We start from the raw sequence: 19,065 nt of genomic DNA on the forward strand, positions 1-19,065 counted from the left end.
CAAAGTCTGGCCTGCTGACCCTACCTGCTGTCACCAGGATGCTGCTCTGGGCATCCATAATCCTCTCACACAGAGACTCGGAGGAGAAACCGGCAAACTGAACATGCAACGAGAAACAGAGAAAAGAAAAGGAGGAGGTGTTGCACTTTTAAAGAGTAATGCTGGTTCGGTACAGCTTGACTCTTATTTTCATTGCTGTGCAGCACCTGTGGTGCTAATAAACAAAATTTGAACTTAAAAAAAGTAACCACTGAGATCTGGAAACATGACACAAATCCAAAAGAGCAAAACAAATAATTTCAGCAAGAAGTGTAGCAAACCACTTAGCAAACCAAAAGTGAATACTGCTGTAAAGTTGGTTCATTTCAGTGCAAAGTTTCATTGTCTATGTGGTTTGTTATTTTTTTAAGCTAAGTCATAGGTTCCCAGTTTAAATGCACCATTGATACTGTTGCCAAGTTTGGTGTTGATTTAGACTGTGTTCTATTCAGTAGTGTGCTCGGTATGTTGCCTGTTCAAGCTACCGATTTGGTCACTGACAATAAGGATACAGTGTCATTTGAATATCTGATGTTAAAGATGTGTTTGAACATGTACTGAACACCTCAAGACTCAGTTTTGCTGCTTGTTTCTTGTAAGACATTGTTTTGGATATTATGCTAAATTCTCAGATTATATTATTACTGAGAGAGATGAAAACCACAACTACAACAAAGAGCCCCAAGTTGTAATAACCTGGAATTATTTAAAGTTTGAGATTTTGATGTAAATAGAGTAGTCCCCTTAGTCCAACCGTATATGCTAATTTAATAGCAGAGGACTGAAAAATGTGTCAATCCAGTAAATTTAGTCAGGTAAATAGAGTATGAATCCTTGTTCCAGAATCAAACTGTCTCAGATATGACTTAAAACTTCCATTGCAACACTGTGTAACAGATGAAAAAACAAATAACACATTTTTGTTGCACAAAATTAATTAATAGCTCCATAACTCTTACCTGTGGTCACATTGCAAAAGTTACATGCTCTGAATTTAAAGTACAGACACAGAGATGACGTATATTATTACCTCTGAACAGCAGGTATATAAGAGTCACCTTGTTCAGTATTAATCATTCATGATTACACTTTTATGTCATTGTCAATTGCCAAGTTCCCTGCCAGACTCTTGTGTTCTGGCCAAGGTTAATAGTTCACAGAGTGTAAAGTTTCAGTGGCAATAACAGCATTATGAATTAGGTCACTGTGCACTCTGGACTCAGGAAAATGCCACTGCATGATTGGCATTAGCTGTCCTGTCTGGCTCCATCTATGATGGAACTTTATGCTGAGCTAATTTATGATTATTACAGAGTCATCTAAACTATCGCAAAGATTTTAATGTAAATGATGTTCATACCAAATATGATAAAAACCTAGAGCTGGAAATTGTACAACAGTGACTAAGCACAGACAAGGTCACTTACAAACAAGTCGGCCAAAAAAGGTCTTTGCAAGTCATAAAATAAATCCACACTGGAGCTGCCTGGAGATATTTATAACAGGGCTACTAGCCTTTGCATGGATGAGGGAACTTGAATAGCTAAAACAGTGTTGGCTTGCTTGAAAAAATTGCCCTGACTCTGATATCTCCCCAAGATGACAGCCAGTACAGCCAGTAAATGTTTGAGCCATATGGACTCACAGAAACAAATGCTCAGGTTTAAGTGATGGAAATGGGGACTGAGCAGTGAACATGTTAACCTGCTGTCTGCAATAATGACTTCGACCTGGACTGAGATGGAACGAGGAAATTTTCCAACAAATCCCAGGTTCCACCAAATTCTTTAAAGCATTCAACATAAAATTAGATTGCTTACATGCTGACATGAAATGACACAGCATGTAGCTGGAGCTGTCTAATTTCTTAAAAATGAAAACCTTAAGCACTTGAACACTATTTGTTTGAAGTTACTTTGTTCCAAATGAATGCAATGAAAGTGTAAAATGTAATTTCTGAAGTTAGTGCATAGGGTTCTTCGTCACACCACTTACCACGATGGAGTGAACAGCACCTATCCTGGCACAGGCCAGCATAGTGTAAACCAGCTCTGGGATCATGGGAAGGTAGATAGACACTCTGTCTCCCTTTTTCACACCTTGATCAAGAACAGAAGAATACAGGGTTTTTAGTAGCTGTAAGTAAATGTTTAAGTGTTAATTCCCAAAATCTAAAATCAGAGAAAACACAGCATCTGAGCCTAAACTGGCCAGTTTTCAGCTCTAGGTCCAGCAATGGTGGTGAAGTTTTATGATGAGTAACATGAGAATAAAAATGTTTTGCCAAGACCAAAGACATGGTCTTCGTTACCAAGAGGTGGTTTGACACTTCTCCTCTGTACACTATTGAACCTACAAACATCTCACAGTTAAGAACTAAAGCTCAACAAGAAGCAATGATTTTATTTATTTCTTTTTTTGCTTTGTTCTTTTTGATGCCAGTAGTGCCGGCAATTCATCTTTGGATAAAATTGTCAGATGTTTAATAATCAGCAGCTGGAAAAGCCAGTCTCACCCATTTTCTTGAGGACATTAGCACAGCGGCAGACTTGACTCAGGAGCTGACTGTAGGTGATGGTCATGTGGTGGTCAGGTGAGTTTCCCTCCCTGGCAAGAGAAGATACAAAAGAGGCATGCCCAAAGTCTGTTACTGTAATGTAAAAACATGTATCAGGATGTATGAAGCTGAGCCTGTGTGTGTTGGTGGCATAAAAGTAACAAGGGTTTGTCTTTTTTTTTATCATTTTCATTCAGGTGTTTCATCCAGATGTGCCTTCTCAGACAGCATGATGTTGCATTATAAGTGCACAGGAGGAATAACCTGTTCTGACTGGGTGTATATTGGATTTGGATCTTTGTCAGGACAGTTGTGTGGAAGACTACATGGCACAGTGTTTCACAGGGCAGCAGACAGAGTAGTATCAACCCTCTCATGTGGGACAGAAGCCAAAACAGTGCAATGGCCTGGCACCAACCTTATCATCAGGCTGGGCATGGTGAAATAAATGTTTACTTGGATGAAACATGATAGTAGTGCTAAAGAATTCTGATGTATAATTTGGGATGATTTCAGTATGTCACAAAGCCCATGTAATATTTCAGGATCTGTTATGATCTTATTGTCTCAGGTTGTGATGACTCATGCTGCCTTATCAGGGCATTCTTGTGTTTAAGTGAATACAGATTTATTACAACAGACATCATCAGAGAATGAATCAAACAGTTCTCTTTCTCGAGTAACAGCTATACTGAATTTAATTGTTGGTTAGATTTGTTAAATAAACTTAATTGTTTAGTCACAGCACAGTATAAAAACAATTTCCTTAAGAAACCCCTTTAGGGTCAAATGCTATTTGTGGGTGGTAGTTTTTCTTTTCAGAATGTAAAGGTTTATTGATCTCATGGTATCAGCCGGTGTTGTCCATAGACATACATTTGTTTAACAGGTCAGGTCCAACCCTCTCTACACAAATATTTTACATATACAGTATCAACACAACTGATTACACCCTCCTTACATAAAAGCAACTAGACAAACATTTGAGCTGATATTTCTTTAGTGACAGTGTTAATACGCTCGTGTGACTGATGGCTGATCTCCACTGTGTCCAGTTTCATTGAACCCCTATTCCCGCTGATCTTGCAGAACAACTATTTCTTGTTTGCTAAGCCTCAGATGACAGAGATACCGTGTGCCATAATGTAAAGACTAAACATAAAGTAGATATGAGACTGTAAACTACAAGCAACAGTAGGTTAAAGTCTTTAAAGAGTTCAGAAGTCAGAAGTAGGAAAGCAGACAGAAAGACAATCTCTGAATTTACAGCCAAAACATGCAACTGAATATAACTATATTCTGGAAACAATCTATTAGCATTTTATTATTGGAAAATTCTTGCAAGATTCAAGTAGGAGCATGGATTTTGTATTGTAACAAAACACCTTTGCTTTTCCAACAAATCCTGTTAAATGTTCTATTTTGATAACAGAGGAGACACTAAATCACAATTGTGTTGCACTAACTGGGGCTTAATGTGTTGCAATGGGAACACAGCAGTTGCTATTGACTGGAATACCTGACATAATGCCAGACAGTACTATATTTCCCAGTAAAGCCATCGTTCACTTTGGGCATATATAGTTTCTTACCAGTAATAGGCAACCTTTTCACCAAGGTTCCTCTCCCTCACATGTCTGTCCAGGATGTTATAGCACATGTTGGTTTTGGCCCCTTCCATGCATTTGATATATATGTTCCCTCTTGTCACATTAAAATTGTACTGCAGCATTGGGCCTGTTGCTGGCTTCTTCCAGTAGAACTCATCAGCAACCTCTTTCCAGAAAGCTGAAACAAAGCGATACTTGATACCAGTTGCAGACAGGCTCAGAGGGAGGTAAAATGCAAGCAAAGGCAGAGAGTACTGCATTAAAAATACAGATGTTTTTGACCTACCTTCTGGATTCTCAAGAGACTTTCTGTACAGTGCCAGATAAGAGTTAAACTCAGGCACATGAGCATCCCTCTGCAGGTCATCAGGAGGGTAGTACATTTTGTCCTGAGTTTCAGGAACAACCATTATGGAAGGACAGCTGTAGACAGGCCTATATCATCTGAGGCTGAGTGAGAAAATGGATTAACCTGGAGTCACTGCTGATCTGTCTGGATCCTCCTGGGTAAGGTACTGTAAGAAAACTACAAGGCCTCCTGTACTGAAGCAATACAAAACAGCATGCATAAAGACCCACCTCTAATCCCTGGGCTGCAGGCTTTCTCTCAGTTTGCTTAGTGCCAGGGCAGCCAATCAGCTCACAGTGTGCAGCACTGCCACTTTTTCATTGGAAGAACCCACCCTGGGCTGTTGATGGTACTATTTTTCCAAGCAAGGCCTGGAGGAGAATGAGAAAGGGGAGGTGTGCAGTACATGAATGCTGGAGATTCAGAAGCTGGAAGGTTTGATTTGAGAGGGTGATGGGTGATCTCACAATGAATGATCCAACAAACAAAGACACAAAAGAACAGTTGTTCAAGGAGCACCAGCAAACAGCAACATTTTATTACAGACTGCAGTGGTTTAATGTGCATATATTTTAATATTTTATACTGTTTTATTTATTTCAATTGTACAATATACAGCAGTGTTTGTTGTTTGCTTCAAGAGGTCCAGAGCAACATACTGTAAATTACAACACTTGTTTAAGGTTTATTCTCTGATCCTACAACATACAGTATGTCATTACATTATACCATAGATTAACCTTTATTTTGTGTCACAACTTCATTTTGTCACATTATGATTTACTGATAAAAAAATGCATGACAGAAATTAGAAAAATTCACTGTCAAAAAGTGCAGTGACAACTAACAATAATCAAATCACTAGAAACAATAACAACAACAAAGCACTTTTATCTGGCCCTTAGAACATATGAGTCATACATAGTAAAATTATGCACTATACTATACTAGAGGACTATTAGCCCAGTAACAAGGGCTGTAACACTGTTTACACAAAAATGCATATGCACATTTGTATAAATGTATGTTATCTAAATATCTGTTTTCTTCCAGCTGATTACGGTGTGTTGTAGTTTGGGTTTCCTTGTTTTTCTGAGAAGCACTTTGTAGCATTGTTTTTGAAAGTGCTAGACAAAAGTTATGATTATGATGTTAAATTTCTTTAATATTGTGCAGTAATGTATCATTAATAAATAGTTGCTTTTGTTAGTTGGGATATAAGTCCCTAGTAAACGCTGGTAAACATGTGATGTGAACCACCACTTAGGTTACATAACGACGTTTAGAGCAAATGTCCAAATGGTTGTTGACATCATTTGTTTTGATCTCAAATTTCAATCTGTGATCGATTCAGATGTGCGACTGACGTCACACGTCAGACCATCTTAATCGAGCGTCCTCAGGTAGCGTTGATGTCGGTCCCTGCCGTCCTGATATTTTGCTAACGCGCCGGGACCAAATCAAAGCTCTAATATGTTTCTGTCTGCTGCTGTTCGTTCTGCAGTATCGCAGGCGGTATGGTTTTGTTATTCTTTATGATCCTGTGCAAAATTTTAAATGCCCTGTTTGATAATTTGGACAGAAAATACGATGACTCCTCACAAGGGCAAGCAGCAGCGGAGGCCGCTAAGCTAGCTAATGTTGGGTAACGCGTAACTTGTATATAGAGTATGGGGCTATGCCTAGCATGCTAGCGAGTTTAGCGTTCTGTTGTCAAACGTTCAAAAGGTGATAGGACGATTAAAAGTGTGAATGCGGAGTTAAACACGTAACTCTCATTTGATGTTTGCATATCGGCTGTTGTACAAATAGAAAAGCGCTGGTATACGAATAGCAATAATGTACTAGTAAAACACAAAAACCTTTCCACTGAGTGGGTTCAGGGGACCTGGAGGTTGACTTTGATTAAATAAAAAATAAGAATATGACATTGGGAAATTGAGTTAAAACAAAAAGCTAACCTTGTATATTTTTAGTTGTATTAATTGTACGGATCTACGACCCATATTCTCTGAAATATGCAAGTAATAATGAAAACAGATATGTTTTTGGCTATACCACTGAAGCGAATACGAACTAGTGCTCCAGCCACGTTTAGGTGAAGAGATTCCATGTTGTGATGGTTTGTGTCTAAAGTTAAATGGCAAACAATGACAACAAAGTTACTTTTACTTTTTTTTTATTGAAATTTTACATTTACCAGGCTTTTTAGGCTTTTCATACAGTCTAAATTGTTAAAATTCTTTGATTTAGTGGAATATAAGACCGCGGTGTTTATGTATAAAGCTAGGAACGACTTATTACCTGGTGGAATCCAAAAGTTATTTGATGAAAGAGAAGGTTGTTATAACTTAAGGGGTCAGTTGAATGTAAAAGTTCAGGCTATACGTACGACCAAAAAAAGATTTTGTATTTCTATAAGTGGGGTTAAATTATGGAATAATTTAAGTGTGGACATGAAAAACAGTACTAGAATCGAGGAGTTTAAATATAAATATAAATGTATGTGTCATTCAAGATACATGCAAGAATAAGAGATTTAATCAAGAATGCAGGAAACACTCTTTTAAATTTTCTGTGTATTACTTGTCTGGTGAAGAAGAGAATTACCTATGTAGAGATACTGCTTGCAGCCAATGATGCATGAAATTTTTTGTATAAGATGATGTTCTGGGGTAGGACTGGATAAGTCTGACTTCTTCCTACTCCGTTCAAACATGTACTAGGTATAAGCAAACTGATTCTGAATCAGCATTGGTTGGATTTGTATAATTATGTGTGTGTTGATGTTGTTTGTTCTGCATGTTTGAAAGAATAAATCAAATCAAATCAAATCAAATCAAATCAGTTTCCCGACTGAAACAAGACATGACTGGCAGAAGTCTATCTCTTGGGAAGTTGACGTACCCATTCACATACTACCCAGACATTTTGTCTTCTTTCTCTGTGTTTGCAGGCCAGGCAGGTCAGAAGTCTGCATCAATCTGCTGCACGTGCTGGAGCTGGAGGCATCTTTGTGGTTAGTTACAGTTTCTTTGCCAATGAATAACAAGTTGGATAGAGAGTAGTCACCGGTGTTGTGTAGTCGGGCTTGATTGTGTCTGTTCAGCACCTCACAGTTAGCGTTCAGTGTATCATCAATTTATGTGATGATTCCGAATGATTGTAAGAATTGATTGCCATTTTGTCACTATGCTTAAATCAGAATCCTTATGAGAACTTTGTCCCAAAGTTTATTTAATGGGACCCAGAATATTAGTGGATTTCTTTCTGGGTTTGAAATCAGGGACTACTTTTACATGGCAAAGAAATGAATGCACAGAGCTACCACTGAAAGACCACTGTAATAGAAAGTCAGACTTTTCTTTGTGCTGCTTAAGATGTGCACAACAATGAAATGTTTTGTCTAGATATATATTAGTATTACTTTTTCTTATTATTGGCCTCTATGTCCTTGTATCAGTGCAGCTGGTCCAGTTGTAATAGAAACCGTGTATGTACGTAACTATTTCGTATTATCCTTCCATTATTTTTATATTTCTGTGACCTTACAGTGTTGGGTATGTTTACATACTTTGTTGCATTAATTTATAGTTTGAAAATATATTTTTACAAATTAATCAATTTTAACAGAGAAAAGAAAAGTAGTGTGGTGCTAGGTCTCAAGAAATTAAACAACAAGACTAAATCTAGATCAGCTTTCTTCCCTTCATTCTCTGTTCCCTTCTTCGTGATTATGGCTGAGGTATTAGGTGTCTATCTAAGTTATTCTATATGAAGTAGTCCTGTTTTATTTAAGTATTTACACACATTATCAATTAAAAAAACATTTCCAAGTTTAATTATGTTATTTGCAGGTGGTTACATCATTTGTATTTATTTCAAATTTTGTCAGTAAATCAAGTGTGTAAATGTGAAATATGCAACAGTATGTTTCTGCTTCCATTCTTGCTTTAATAATCCCAAAAGTACCAGTTTTCCAAAAGCTGATTTATCGTGGGAGCTGCCTTTAGAGCCCATTATAGCCATGCTGTGCAACAAAAACATCTCATGTGGCATTCTCACGTAATGGAAACATGCCATGGTTTCCTAGTCTCTTGACAGAAAAGATGTTTTTAATCTGTGATTGGATTGTAAAAAAAAAAAAAAAAAAAAAGGTTTGGATGAACTGTTTTTGAGTCGCTTCTCTTCAATCAGGAATGTTTGTGTTTGACATACTAACTTCAAGTCCCACTAAATTTAAAGTTGTTTTTCTTAAATGTTCAAAGGATATTTGCTGCTCACAAGGGGGCAGTGTGTGCAGAAGCAGAAATAATTGTTATCTATGGTCTGATTGCAGCACCTGTTTCCCCTATGGGCTACAATTATAAAGTGCCCAAAAGCCTGTTGCTATTCATGAAAGTGGTAATTGTCAAGTATAAATTCTCTTTTAGTTAATTTTACACTTTTGATAGCATGTGACAGGATTTAATATTAACTGGCTGATGACTGCTATTCAAACTGTCCTCTAACACAATGATATTTCTGTTTTAGCACAGAGATGCTCCTGACAACAACCCTGATACTCCTTTTGAGTTCACCGAGGAGAACAAAAAGGTAAGACTGACATCTGTGAGCAGAACATTTAGGGGATGCAATGTTGTGGTTTTTGGTTTGAAGCCTGCACCAATACAGAGCATTTTGCACCTGTATTTGCCAATTCCAAAGATAGATCTCATATTAGTCTAATACAAATTTAAGTGCAAACAAGTTACATTTTTCAGATATGGGTTTGAGAGGCATATCTAACAAGCTCAAATTGTATGGAAGTCCCTCGCCCCTTGCAAGTCAGCTTCAGCTGCACTAGTTTCAGTCCCATGATATATTTTTTCCTATAGTGTTTTTGTCTTTCTACAAAGCTGAAACATGATAGTGGGGATTTCTGTCTATACTTTGTTAAATGGGTACTTGCCATTGTACTAGGCAGTAAAACACAAGCACCGCATTTTCAAAAGAATGAGGATTGTTTTATGGTAAAATTCATATTTATATTTGAAGCTAACTATAAATAAATAAGATATAAAATAGGAATGTAATAATTACAAGTTGTAACATTTGCTGTAAATTTTTTTTGTTTCTTCAGAGGATTGAGGTGATCGTTTCAATGTACCCCGTTGGACACAAACAAGCGGCCACCATCCCAGTGTTGGATTTAGCCCAGAGGCAACATGGATGGCTCCCCATCTCGGCCATGAACAAGGCAGGGTGATTCTTCGGGAATTTGTTTTACAGCTCTGTGATGCTAATTTGATAGTTGTAATCATCATAAAAAATCAGTTGGATAACATGTTAATGAAAGTTACTACAGTAGAGAAATGTAATATCTTGTTGTTCTTGATTTCTTTTACATACTATATTTTGTCTTTGTTTTACATATTTGTTTTTCAGAAATCCTTATGGTGTTTGTTTGTTGTTCTTATGGTGTTTGTTTGTTCTCTATTGCTGCTGAAACAGGAATTTTCCCATTGTGGGATTAATAAAGTCTTATCCTATCCTATCTTAATGGAACCTCACTGCGTATTTGTAATTGTTTTCATTCAGGTTGCTGAGGTCCTGGAAATTCCTCCAATGAGAGTGTATGAAGTAGCGACATTCTATACAATGTTCCTGCGTCAGCCCGTGGGAAAATACTTCATACAAGTCTGCACCACAACACCCTGCATGCTCTGCAACTCAGACAGCATCCTGGAGGCCATCCAAAACAAACTAGGTAAGAGCCATTTTCCATTTTACAGTGGAGCACCAGTGAAGACATGAAAAAGCAAATGAAAGCAATCCTTTTTATTGTGTATATTTCAGATAAATGGAGAGTGGGAACAAACATGTAAATATACAATTGTTAGTGCTGTTCAAACAGTGAGCTGTGGCAGCAAACAAGAAGTATACACACAGCCAACTGCTAACCTACCTCGGTCTATGTGACATATAGTGAGGTTTCCTCTCTCTTATCAGTCACTTATAGTGTTACAGCTGTGTAGTGTCCAGTAATTCTGCTTGAGTTAAGAAATTAGTTGTTTCAGTAACATAATCTGCAGCTTATCAGGAGATCAGTCACTTACACTACATATGGAAAGCTTTCAGAGCCTTTCTAGTTTTCCATATTTTGTTACTAGTCAGACTCATCTTAAAATTGATTTAATTCATATTAACAATATACACACAATACTCCACAAAGACAAAGCAAACCTTTTTGGGGTGTGTGTGTGTGTGTGTAATTTAAATTCATTAAAAAAAAAAAAAAATGGAAGTATTCAGACCCTTAAATTGGAACTTGGTTAAAGAACTTTTGACAGCAGTGTCTACTTCAGAATGATCCTAAAAGTTTGGTACCCCTTCCCCCCTTGATCTTGGCAGAATTGTTCAAGCTCAACCAGGTTTGATGGAGAGCACTGGTGCACAGTCATATTCAGATCTCTCAAGAGATAGTTTATTGGGCTCAGGACCGGCGTCTGGCTGGGCCACTCCAGGGCTTTCACAGACTTTTTCCAAAGCAGCTCCTGTGTTGTTTTGACAGTATGCTTCAGGTTGTTGTCTTGCTGGAATGTAAACCTCCACCCCAACCTGAGATCCCGAGCCTTCTGGAAGTGTTTTTTCTCCTTGGGTTGCTCTGTATTTTTCTGCATTCGTCTCTTCCCTGTTTCAGAAAAACATCCCCAGAGCATGATGCTGCCACTGCTGTGTTTGACTGTAAGGATGGTATTAATGAGGTGATGCTTGGTGGCTGGTTTCCTCTATACATGTTGGGAATTGTGACCAAATATTTCACACAATACTATTTATTTATGGACTCTCATGGTTTGAGAGTTGTTCCAGTGCCTTTTGGCAAACTCCCAGTGGATTGTTGTCTTTTAGTTAGGAATGGCATAAAGCCCGGATTGGTAGATTGCAGGTACTGATGGTTGCCTTTTTTGTAAGCTTCTCCTGTCTCCACAAAAGAACCCTAGATGTCATCCTTACTGACCACTGGGCTCTTGGTTACCTGTCTGATTGCAATTATTCAGTTAGCTGCCGATATCTAGGAAGAGTGTTGATGGTTCTGAACTTCTTCCAATTCAGAATGATGGAGGCTACAATGCTGTTGACCACAGGATGGACCAGAGCTCATAACAAAGTGTCCAAAAACCTGTGTTTGCTTTGTCATAGTGGAGTACTGTGTGTAGATCAATGAGGCATTTCATCAGTGAAGCATGTATTCATTTTCTTCTCCACAGGTATCAAGGTTGGAGAGACCACTCCAGACAAGATGTTCACTCTAATAGAAGTGGAATGCCTGGGTGCCTGTGTGAATGCTCCAATGGTACAGATCAATGACAACTATTATGTGAGTGCTTGACTTTTCTGTGCAGATGGATTCTTTTCTGAACATTATAATTCAATGCGCAAAATTAGAATAAAGCTTGAAATTAGGATACAATCTCTCAGCCTTGTTTCAGTTGCCATAAGCTGAGCACAGGAGAAGAACTCAGAAATGCAAATAGTTTAGTCATCACTTGGATGCGTTAAGGTTTATATAAGAGGGCATACTTTGTGTGTGTGAGGTTGTTTAGGACTTTTAATTGTAATGGTAGAAGTAGCACTGTGGCAACATTAGTGTAGCTGCATGTTTAACAGCCTGTCAGCTTGTTTTTGGAATTTAAATGTCTGATTCAATCAGGCTTAGATATTGGAATATGAAATACAAACTAACACAGGAAATTAACCCTGTTTAAACAAACATGTTACTGGTTAAGAGTCTACATTCATTAGTAATTTAAAACACTATCACTTTGAGTGAGTGAACAGGAATACTGACAGACTGGCTATACTTTGGTTGACCTGAGTTAAAAATGAATTAAAGTTGTGTTATTTGATAGTTTTAACCTCTTTAGTGCTGGCCACAGTTAAAAAAAAAAAGTCAATGTAAAGCCAGTTTATTATATTTGCATATAGCACAGTATTCACAAGATAATAGCTTACTACAATCCAGCCAAAAATGGGAAAACAGCTGACTATTGCTATAACTGTGGCAGTTTTGTGAATAAATTAGTGATAGCACCAAATTATCTGCTGTAGTAGAAAACTATGTGACCTTTTATTCTGAATTTCAAAAAAAACATTATTATTTAAGGAAATTGGTTCATTTTGACTGGCAGTGTCAACCCTATGTTCATATGACACCTGGAAAAATGTTTTCCCCTTTAACAATAAAGTATAATCATCATATGCTAAATAGCACAAGTGTTTTCTGTTATTACCTCCTTAACTTTTTTGTTCTCTCTTTAGCATTTAATTTAATAGAGGAGACCAGTTCCTCACACAAGTTCAAGAATGTGAATGTGAAAGTCGAGCACAAGACCACTAGCAATGAAAAGCAAAGCACTTTGCTGCTTTCTTCTCATTTAATCTGCTTTCTTCTCGTTTCCAGGAGGACCTTACACCTAAGGATATTGAGGATATTATTGATGATCTTAAAGCAGGAAGAATCCCACCACCAGGACCCAGGTACATACAAAATCCCCATCATGGAGTCATTAATATAATTTCATTTACATCTTAGTGTCAGTTATATGTGCACTGACTGAACGTTATTTTCTTTCCCTTTTCCTACAGGAGCGGGCGCTTCTCCTGTGAGCCTGCAGGAGGATTAACTTCTCTGACAGAGCCTCCCAAAGGACCCGGCTTCGGTATAAGACCAGACCTGTAGACATTTCTGGCTATCACCTGCTTTTTTTTTTCTAAAGCAACTTTTGCCTAAAGCTGGTATTATATTTAACTCAAACATTGTGTAAATAAATCATTCATGTGCCTCTGCTCCAGGTGTCAGTGTGTCATTTACAGGGATTCAAACACAGAGGTAATAACTGTAAACAGATCTAGTGGTACAGATGATATATTTTGAATTTTACCTGTGACAACAACTATAGTATCTGTCAGCTACTCTTAACCATAGAGTTTGATATATGAATACATACGCCTGCAACTGTTCTGTAAAGGAATTTTCTGGACTCAAATAATATGTATTTTCCAGAATTAATATTATGCTGTGCCTTTTCAAGGCCTTTAAGATTTATAGCAGTTAAATTAGGGTATTTTCTGAACTGGACTGTTGTAGCTTGCCAAAAGGAAATGTATATAACCTGGTTTTACTCCATGTTGTAGCAGAAAAAAATAACCACATAAATCACTTCTTTCTCTGGCAGGTTTCTAAAGAGTTTCACTTAACTATCAAGCATACAGTGCATACCTACAAAATGCATGTTCAGTAGTCATTGCTACAGTGTGACCAGTCAGTTATTCAAGATACAAGCTCATGCAAAACAGCGAGGTCAACATGTGTACATAAATCTCTGTCTTGTGCAACTGTGGCACATGAAATGTTCCCATCTCTGCCCACTTTGCAAAACAAATATATCCAAATACATTTACTTGTCTGAATAACTATGTACTTATGGAAAATTCTTTTTTTTTTCATTATTGTTTAGTCTGCAGATTATTTTCTGGATTAATCTGTCTATAAATAGTGCAAAATTTAGACTTTTTGCTGGACTATCAACTGCTGGTTATTTAATCTATTGCTTCAATAATCAGACTAGTGGTTGCAGCTCTAATATCTTAACTCTGAGCTGAATTTATTAATACTACTTTTGACTATGAATCAAAATCGAAATATCCCAAAACAAATTAAGATACTGTGATTTGTGAATAATCAAATGCTTCTTATTAAAGTGATCATTACAATTTAATAAATATTTAATGTATGTTTAAAGTAGTGTTTAACTCAAGACATCTGTACAATGTACATACAAGACTCATTAATTGGAGACTACAACTTGGTGGAAAAATAAGTCTTTGAAATCAAAATATAATTACAGCCATGCTAATATTCTGACTAGTTTTGAGTTTAATCCAGATATCTTCAAAGTAATCCGGCCAGGCTATTATTATAAATCCTCAACAACGCAGCCCCCTTTCCTGTAACTGCTCCTGTCATTTCTATCCCGCCCCGGTGGCGTTTTCGTGTCTAGCCGGTGCACCTCCCCCACCCCGGTTTCTTCTAGCGACTTTGAAGCCTGCCCTGCAACATATATTATGCACCCTGACGCATGCGCGCAGTGTTGACCATGATGCAAATGTCACTGCGCAACCAGTTCAAAGCTGCCATTACAAAGAGCTGGCGGGCTATAACGACCAGTTGACGCGACCAGTTTATTCTAGGAATGATGGCCAAACTATGTAGCATGCTCAAAAAAAGAGAGGGACCGCCGTTTCATTATGAACCTCAGCCGTGATCTTCGAGAAAGTTCCCACTGACCGCAACACAGCAACGGAAAAGATGACGTCAAGTGCCCATTACTGTTCTCCATCTCTAGTCCGTTCAGTCCAAATTCACATGCTAACAGCCATCCGCAGATGTTACAAATACCACCAGCTGACCTAATGTGACAGCACAAACAATATTCCTAAGATTAAATGTACTGTTTTACCCGTAACATCGATAAAACAAGAGTTAAATCGTTTGACATACCTATCTACAGTCTATCCAGCAGACGTAGACCTTATAAGCTCGATGGAGCTCAAGCGGTCACATGACTCTGCTCAGCCAATGAGAACTAAGCTTGCATGTTTTGCTAGGCTTTTCTGGGAGAGGACAGGCAACGAACGGCTAGGATGTTTTCAAAACCTGCGATGAACGTCACACAGCCGTAGGCTACGGTTAACGTCCAGTAATTAGGAAATAACTGCTTATATTGCGCAATAGTCACATATAGTTGAACGCGAATGAGTAGGTGGGAACGTGCAACCCTGTTTAAAGGTAAGTGCAAAATAAGGTTTGTTGTATGATTGTCTCAGCACACGAGAGCTAAAAACCCCAGTTAACGTTAGCCATTTGGTTACAACGAGCAGGCTAATGTTAAGCTAACGACGTAAACTGCGTGCGAAAATGGAATGTTATGTGTTTGCGGGGGCTTGGTACAGTTGTGTGCCACGTGTGTTAACACCACACATACTGAGTACTTTAACTGCTTTAACCTAAATTTAACCCACATCTGCGTTTAACAGCTCGCTGATTCTGAAGCGAGAATACAGGGAACTGATAGGAAAATGTCGGGGCGAAGGAGAGTGAGCTGTGCTACTCCCAGACAGCCAGTCAGCGAGGCTGTGTAGTGCTGGAAACGAGCTTGCTAGCTAGCTAGATTAAACGCTGGGGAGGGGGTCCGTTGTGAGGGCAGTGAAGGGGCTGCAGTGGGCTTTTGTCTCAGGCTATACAATGCTCTCATGCTGAATATTGCCATTAAAACATGAAACCTGAACTTGAAGCATCTGTACTTTGACCACACGGTGACATTAAATAACATATTTACTTTTAGAATCAATTTCAGGACAGGATATTAACGATACACAATGTTTAGTAACCATAGACAAGTTGAAAATTTTAGCGCTCAACAAGAAATTGACGGCAAGCGCGAGCGTCATTACTGAGGAGGGTGGAGGTGTCTGCAGTGTTATAGCCAACGCAATCGTTTATTTACATCTAGCACAGTTATTGGTAGAATAGCTATAAAATCTAGCGTAAAATATAGTTTTGATTTACTAATGCATACAAGGAACTAGCATAGCTTGAATAACCAGGAGCGTTTGCGCCTCCCAGCCAATGACAGTGACATCTTGGGGGTGTGTTGTACAAAAGCTGCCTGTTTTCAGATGGCTGTCCGTACAGCGACCGTTCTGAACCAACAAAACGTCAACTTTAGATTTAAAATACCTCAAGTTAAAGTGCTATTTTGTAGAGACAGCATTTACACACACTTAAATTTAGCTTATGAATCCTCACACACACCATAAGTACTGCACAATCATGCAGGTCTTACAAGTATTTTAAATGCTATTCAGCTCATACAGATATATTTGTGTACTGTTAATCGTGTCATGGAGCTATGAAACATTTTACATGAATAAGGACTATATGAGTAATATAATCATTGCAGAGAAATGATGGCTTATTAGAAAAGTATAAACATTTGCTTGGTGTATTTATGTGACATATGTCATGTGTAAGGTTAAAGCAGAGAAAGCCTACAAGTGCACATACGTGTATCTTACTATTAATATTGTGACCATGGAAATTAAGGTAGTGGTAACAATTTTTTAAAAATTTCTTTTATTTATAACTTTTTTGTGATCTCAACATAATTTCTCAGCTATCTTTTCATGGCTGAACACTGCTGGTAATCTTAAGACATGCTCAAAAAGGACAGGTTAAGCCAGCATTATGTTGGAAAACGCCATGATTGCTGAATGATTATTTCATAAACCTTATGATATCAAGATCATATTTTGCTGACTTCAAAAGATTTCTGTTACCACCCCCCACCCAAAAAAGTGAAGAATCTCCTATGTTCTTGCTGGAATTAGAATCTATTAAATAATTGAGGCAATATCACAGGGTGTATGAATACAACAGATCTTTTAGAAGAAACTTCTGAAACAAAATTGCCCAGTTTTGTGACGATTTAGCCATTGAATTTTGGAGCTAAAGCAAAAAACTGCACTTTGTCATTTAACACACTGTCACGTCTTCAACCAAAACAAACTGATTGATATAGTTACCTGCTGTGGGGTAGTTTGGGTTGAATGACAACCTGTATACTTGCAGTCATTACTGACACACTTTTGATATTAGTTATTTAAGCATAAAACCTACTACCCATTGTATTTGGTACTCAATGAGGAAATGCATATTTGCTATAATGGCTATGTAGATATTTTAAGAGAGCAAAGCTTCATTTTGTTTTCTCATCAAAGGTTTAACAGTTGTCAGGCTGGAGTTGATGTTATGGCATAGTAATATACGTATGTTAGCGTTTTAATTTAATGTATTTGATACTTATTCCATTACTCAGCGGCTTGCTAACATTTGATGTTATAGTAGCTTTTATGAACGTATGACAATAAACAAAGTTGCTTGTCAAAGCCATAGCACTTTCAGTTCTTTTGTTGTCCATGATGGCTTTATACTAATATCCTAATATTCAATGATGATTCCAAATCCAAAGAGCATAATGGTGGATAAAGATCCAGTGAGTTTACTTGGCACCTGAGGCTGTATCAGATTTGGCTGAGAATTAATTAAACATTTCACAGTGATAAACATTGAAGGGTAAGAATTAGCCTAGGGTTAGGACAAATCAGTGATATCGCATTATACCACCTTTCAGTGGGGTATTGCGGTGCATTATAGGTTACTCTGGCATCAATACTGTCGTACCTTTTTTTTTGTTGCATCACTGAAATGCTGTAGTTTCCGGCAGTTCAATCATCTGCTACTTTTTATATCCTGGCTGCTTCTACTGTTTGTGTGGCACATTTACTGTGTTCAGTGGGCCTGAATGCTAGGATGTACTGCACTCTAGGGTTGAAACAGCACCTCTTTGACAAGGGTAGTAGACTATTTTTTTTACAGCATCACTGTACTCTAAATGGTGGTAATGTCACCGTTGTATTTATGTTAACTGTTGGACTGCACATTGTTATGCTATGTGGCACACTGTTAAAAAAAATTGTGAAACTGTGGAATACAGTAGACGGTTTAATGATTTTTATTAATCTGGTGATTGGTATCTAGAATACAGTGGGGCAAATAAGTATTTGATACAGCATTTTCAGGTTTTCCCACTTACAAAGAATGGACAGATCTGTAATTTTCATCGTAGGTACACCTCAACTGTGAGAGACAGAATCTACAAAAAATTCCAGTAAGTCACATTGTTAGATTTGTAAAAAAAAAATTATTTCCATTTTATTGTATGAAATAAGTATTTGATCACATACCAACCAGCAAGAATTCTGGTGCTCACAGACCTGTTAGTTTGTCTTTAAGAAGCCCTCCTATCCTCCACTCATTGCCTGTATTAATTGCACCTGCTTGAACTCGTTACCTGTATAAAAGACACCTGTCCACAAACTCAATCTGTCAGACTCCAAATTCTCCACTATGGGCAAGACCAAAGAGCTGTCTAAGGCCACTAGGGACAAAATTGTAGACCTGCACAAGGCTGGGATGGGCTACAGGACAATAGGCAAACAGCTTGGTGAGAAGGCAACAACTGTTGGTGCAATTATTAGAAAATGGAAGAAATTCAAGATGACTGTCAATCTCCCTCTGACCGGGTCTCCATGCAAGATCTGGCCTCGTGGAGTATCAATGATCCGGAGAAAGGTGAGGGATCAGCCTAGAACTAAATGGGAGGACCTGGTCAATGACCTGAAGAGAGCTGGGACCACAGTGTCAGTGATTACCATTAGTAACACACTACCCTGTCATGGCTTAAAATCCTGCAGCGCACGCAAAGTCTCTCTGCTCAAGCCAGCACATGTCCAGGCCCATCTGAAGTTTGCCAAGGACCATCTGGATGATCCAGAGGAGTCATGGGAGAAGGTCATGTCGTCAGATGAGACCAAAATAGAACTTTTTGGTATAAACTCCACTCGCC

At 38.0% G+C, this 19,065-nt stretch overlaps 2 protein-coding genes across 2 annotated transcripts in view; one reads left to right on the forward strand and one right to left on the reverse strand.

Moving 5' to 3' along the window:
• acss2l (acyl-CoA synthetase short chain family member 2 like) overlaps positions 1–15,382 on the reverse strand; it is a 25,758-nt gene extending 10,376 nt beyond the window's left edge. The window contains exons 1-7 of the mRNA XM_020591285.1: positions 15,099–15,382; positions 4,786–4,926; positions 4,493–4,656; positions 4,189–4,384; positions 2,555–2,646; positions 2,035–2,138; positions 25–97 (exon numbers count right to left, since the gene is read on the reverse strand). Coding sequence (XP_020446941.1) covers positions 25–97; positions 2,035–2,138; positions 2,555–2,646; positions 4,189–4,384; positions 4,493–4,616 — 589 coding nt within the window. The 5' untranslated portion in view covers positions 4,617–4,656; positions 4,786–4,926; positions 15,099–15,382. The remainder of the gene's footprint in view (positions 1–24; positions 98–2,034; positions 2,139–2,554; positions 2,647–4,188; positions 4,385–4,492; positions 4,657–4,785; positions 4,927–15,098) is intronic.
• On the forward strand, positions 5,925–13,385 carry ndufv2 (NADH:ubiquinone oxidoreductase core subunit V2). The gene is made up of 8 exons (XM_020591309.1): positions 5,925–6,070; positions 7,512–7,574; positions 9,089–9,151; positions 9,678–9,794; positions 10,136–10,304; positions 11,806–11,915; positions 12,999–13,075; positions 13,184–13,385. The coding sequence occupies exons 1-8, from the start codon at positions 6,029–6,031 to the stop codon at positions 13,275–13,277; spliced, it is 735 nt and encodes a 244-aa protein (XP_020446965.1). The 5' UTR covers positions 5,925–6,028; the 3' UTR covers positions 13,278–13,385.
• Positions 15,383–19,065: the final 3,683 nt, after the last annotated feature.

Source organism: Monopterus albus, unplaced genomic scaffold, assembly GCF_001952655.1.
Source record: "Monopterus albus unplaced genomic scaffold, M_albus_1.0 scaffold14.1, whole genome shotgun sequence".
NCBI lineage: Eukaryota > Metazoa > Chordata > Actinopteri > Synbranchiformes > Synbranchidae > Monopterus > Monopterus albus.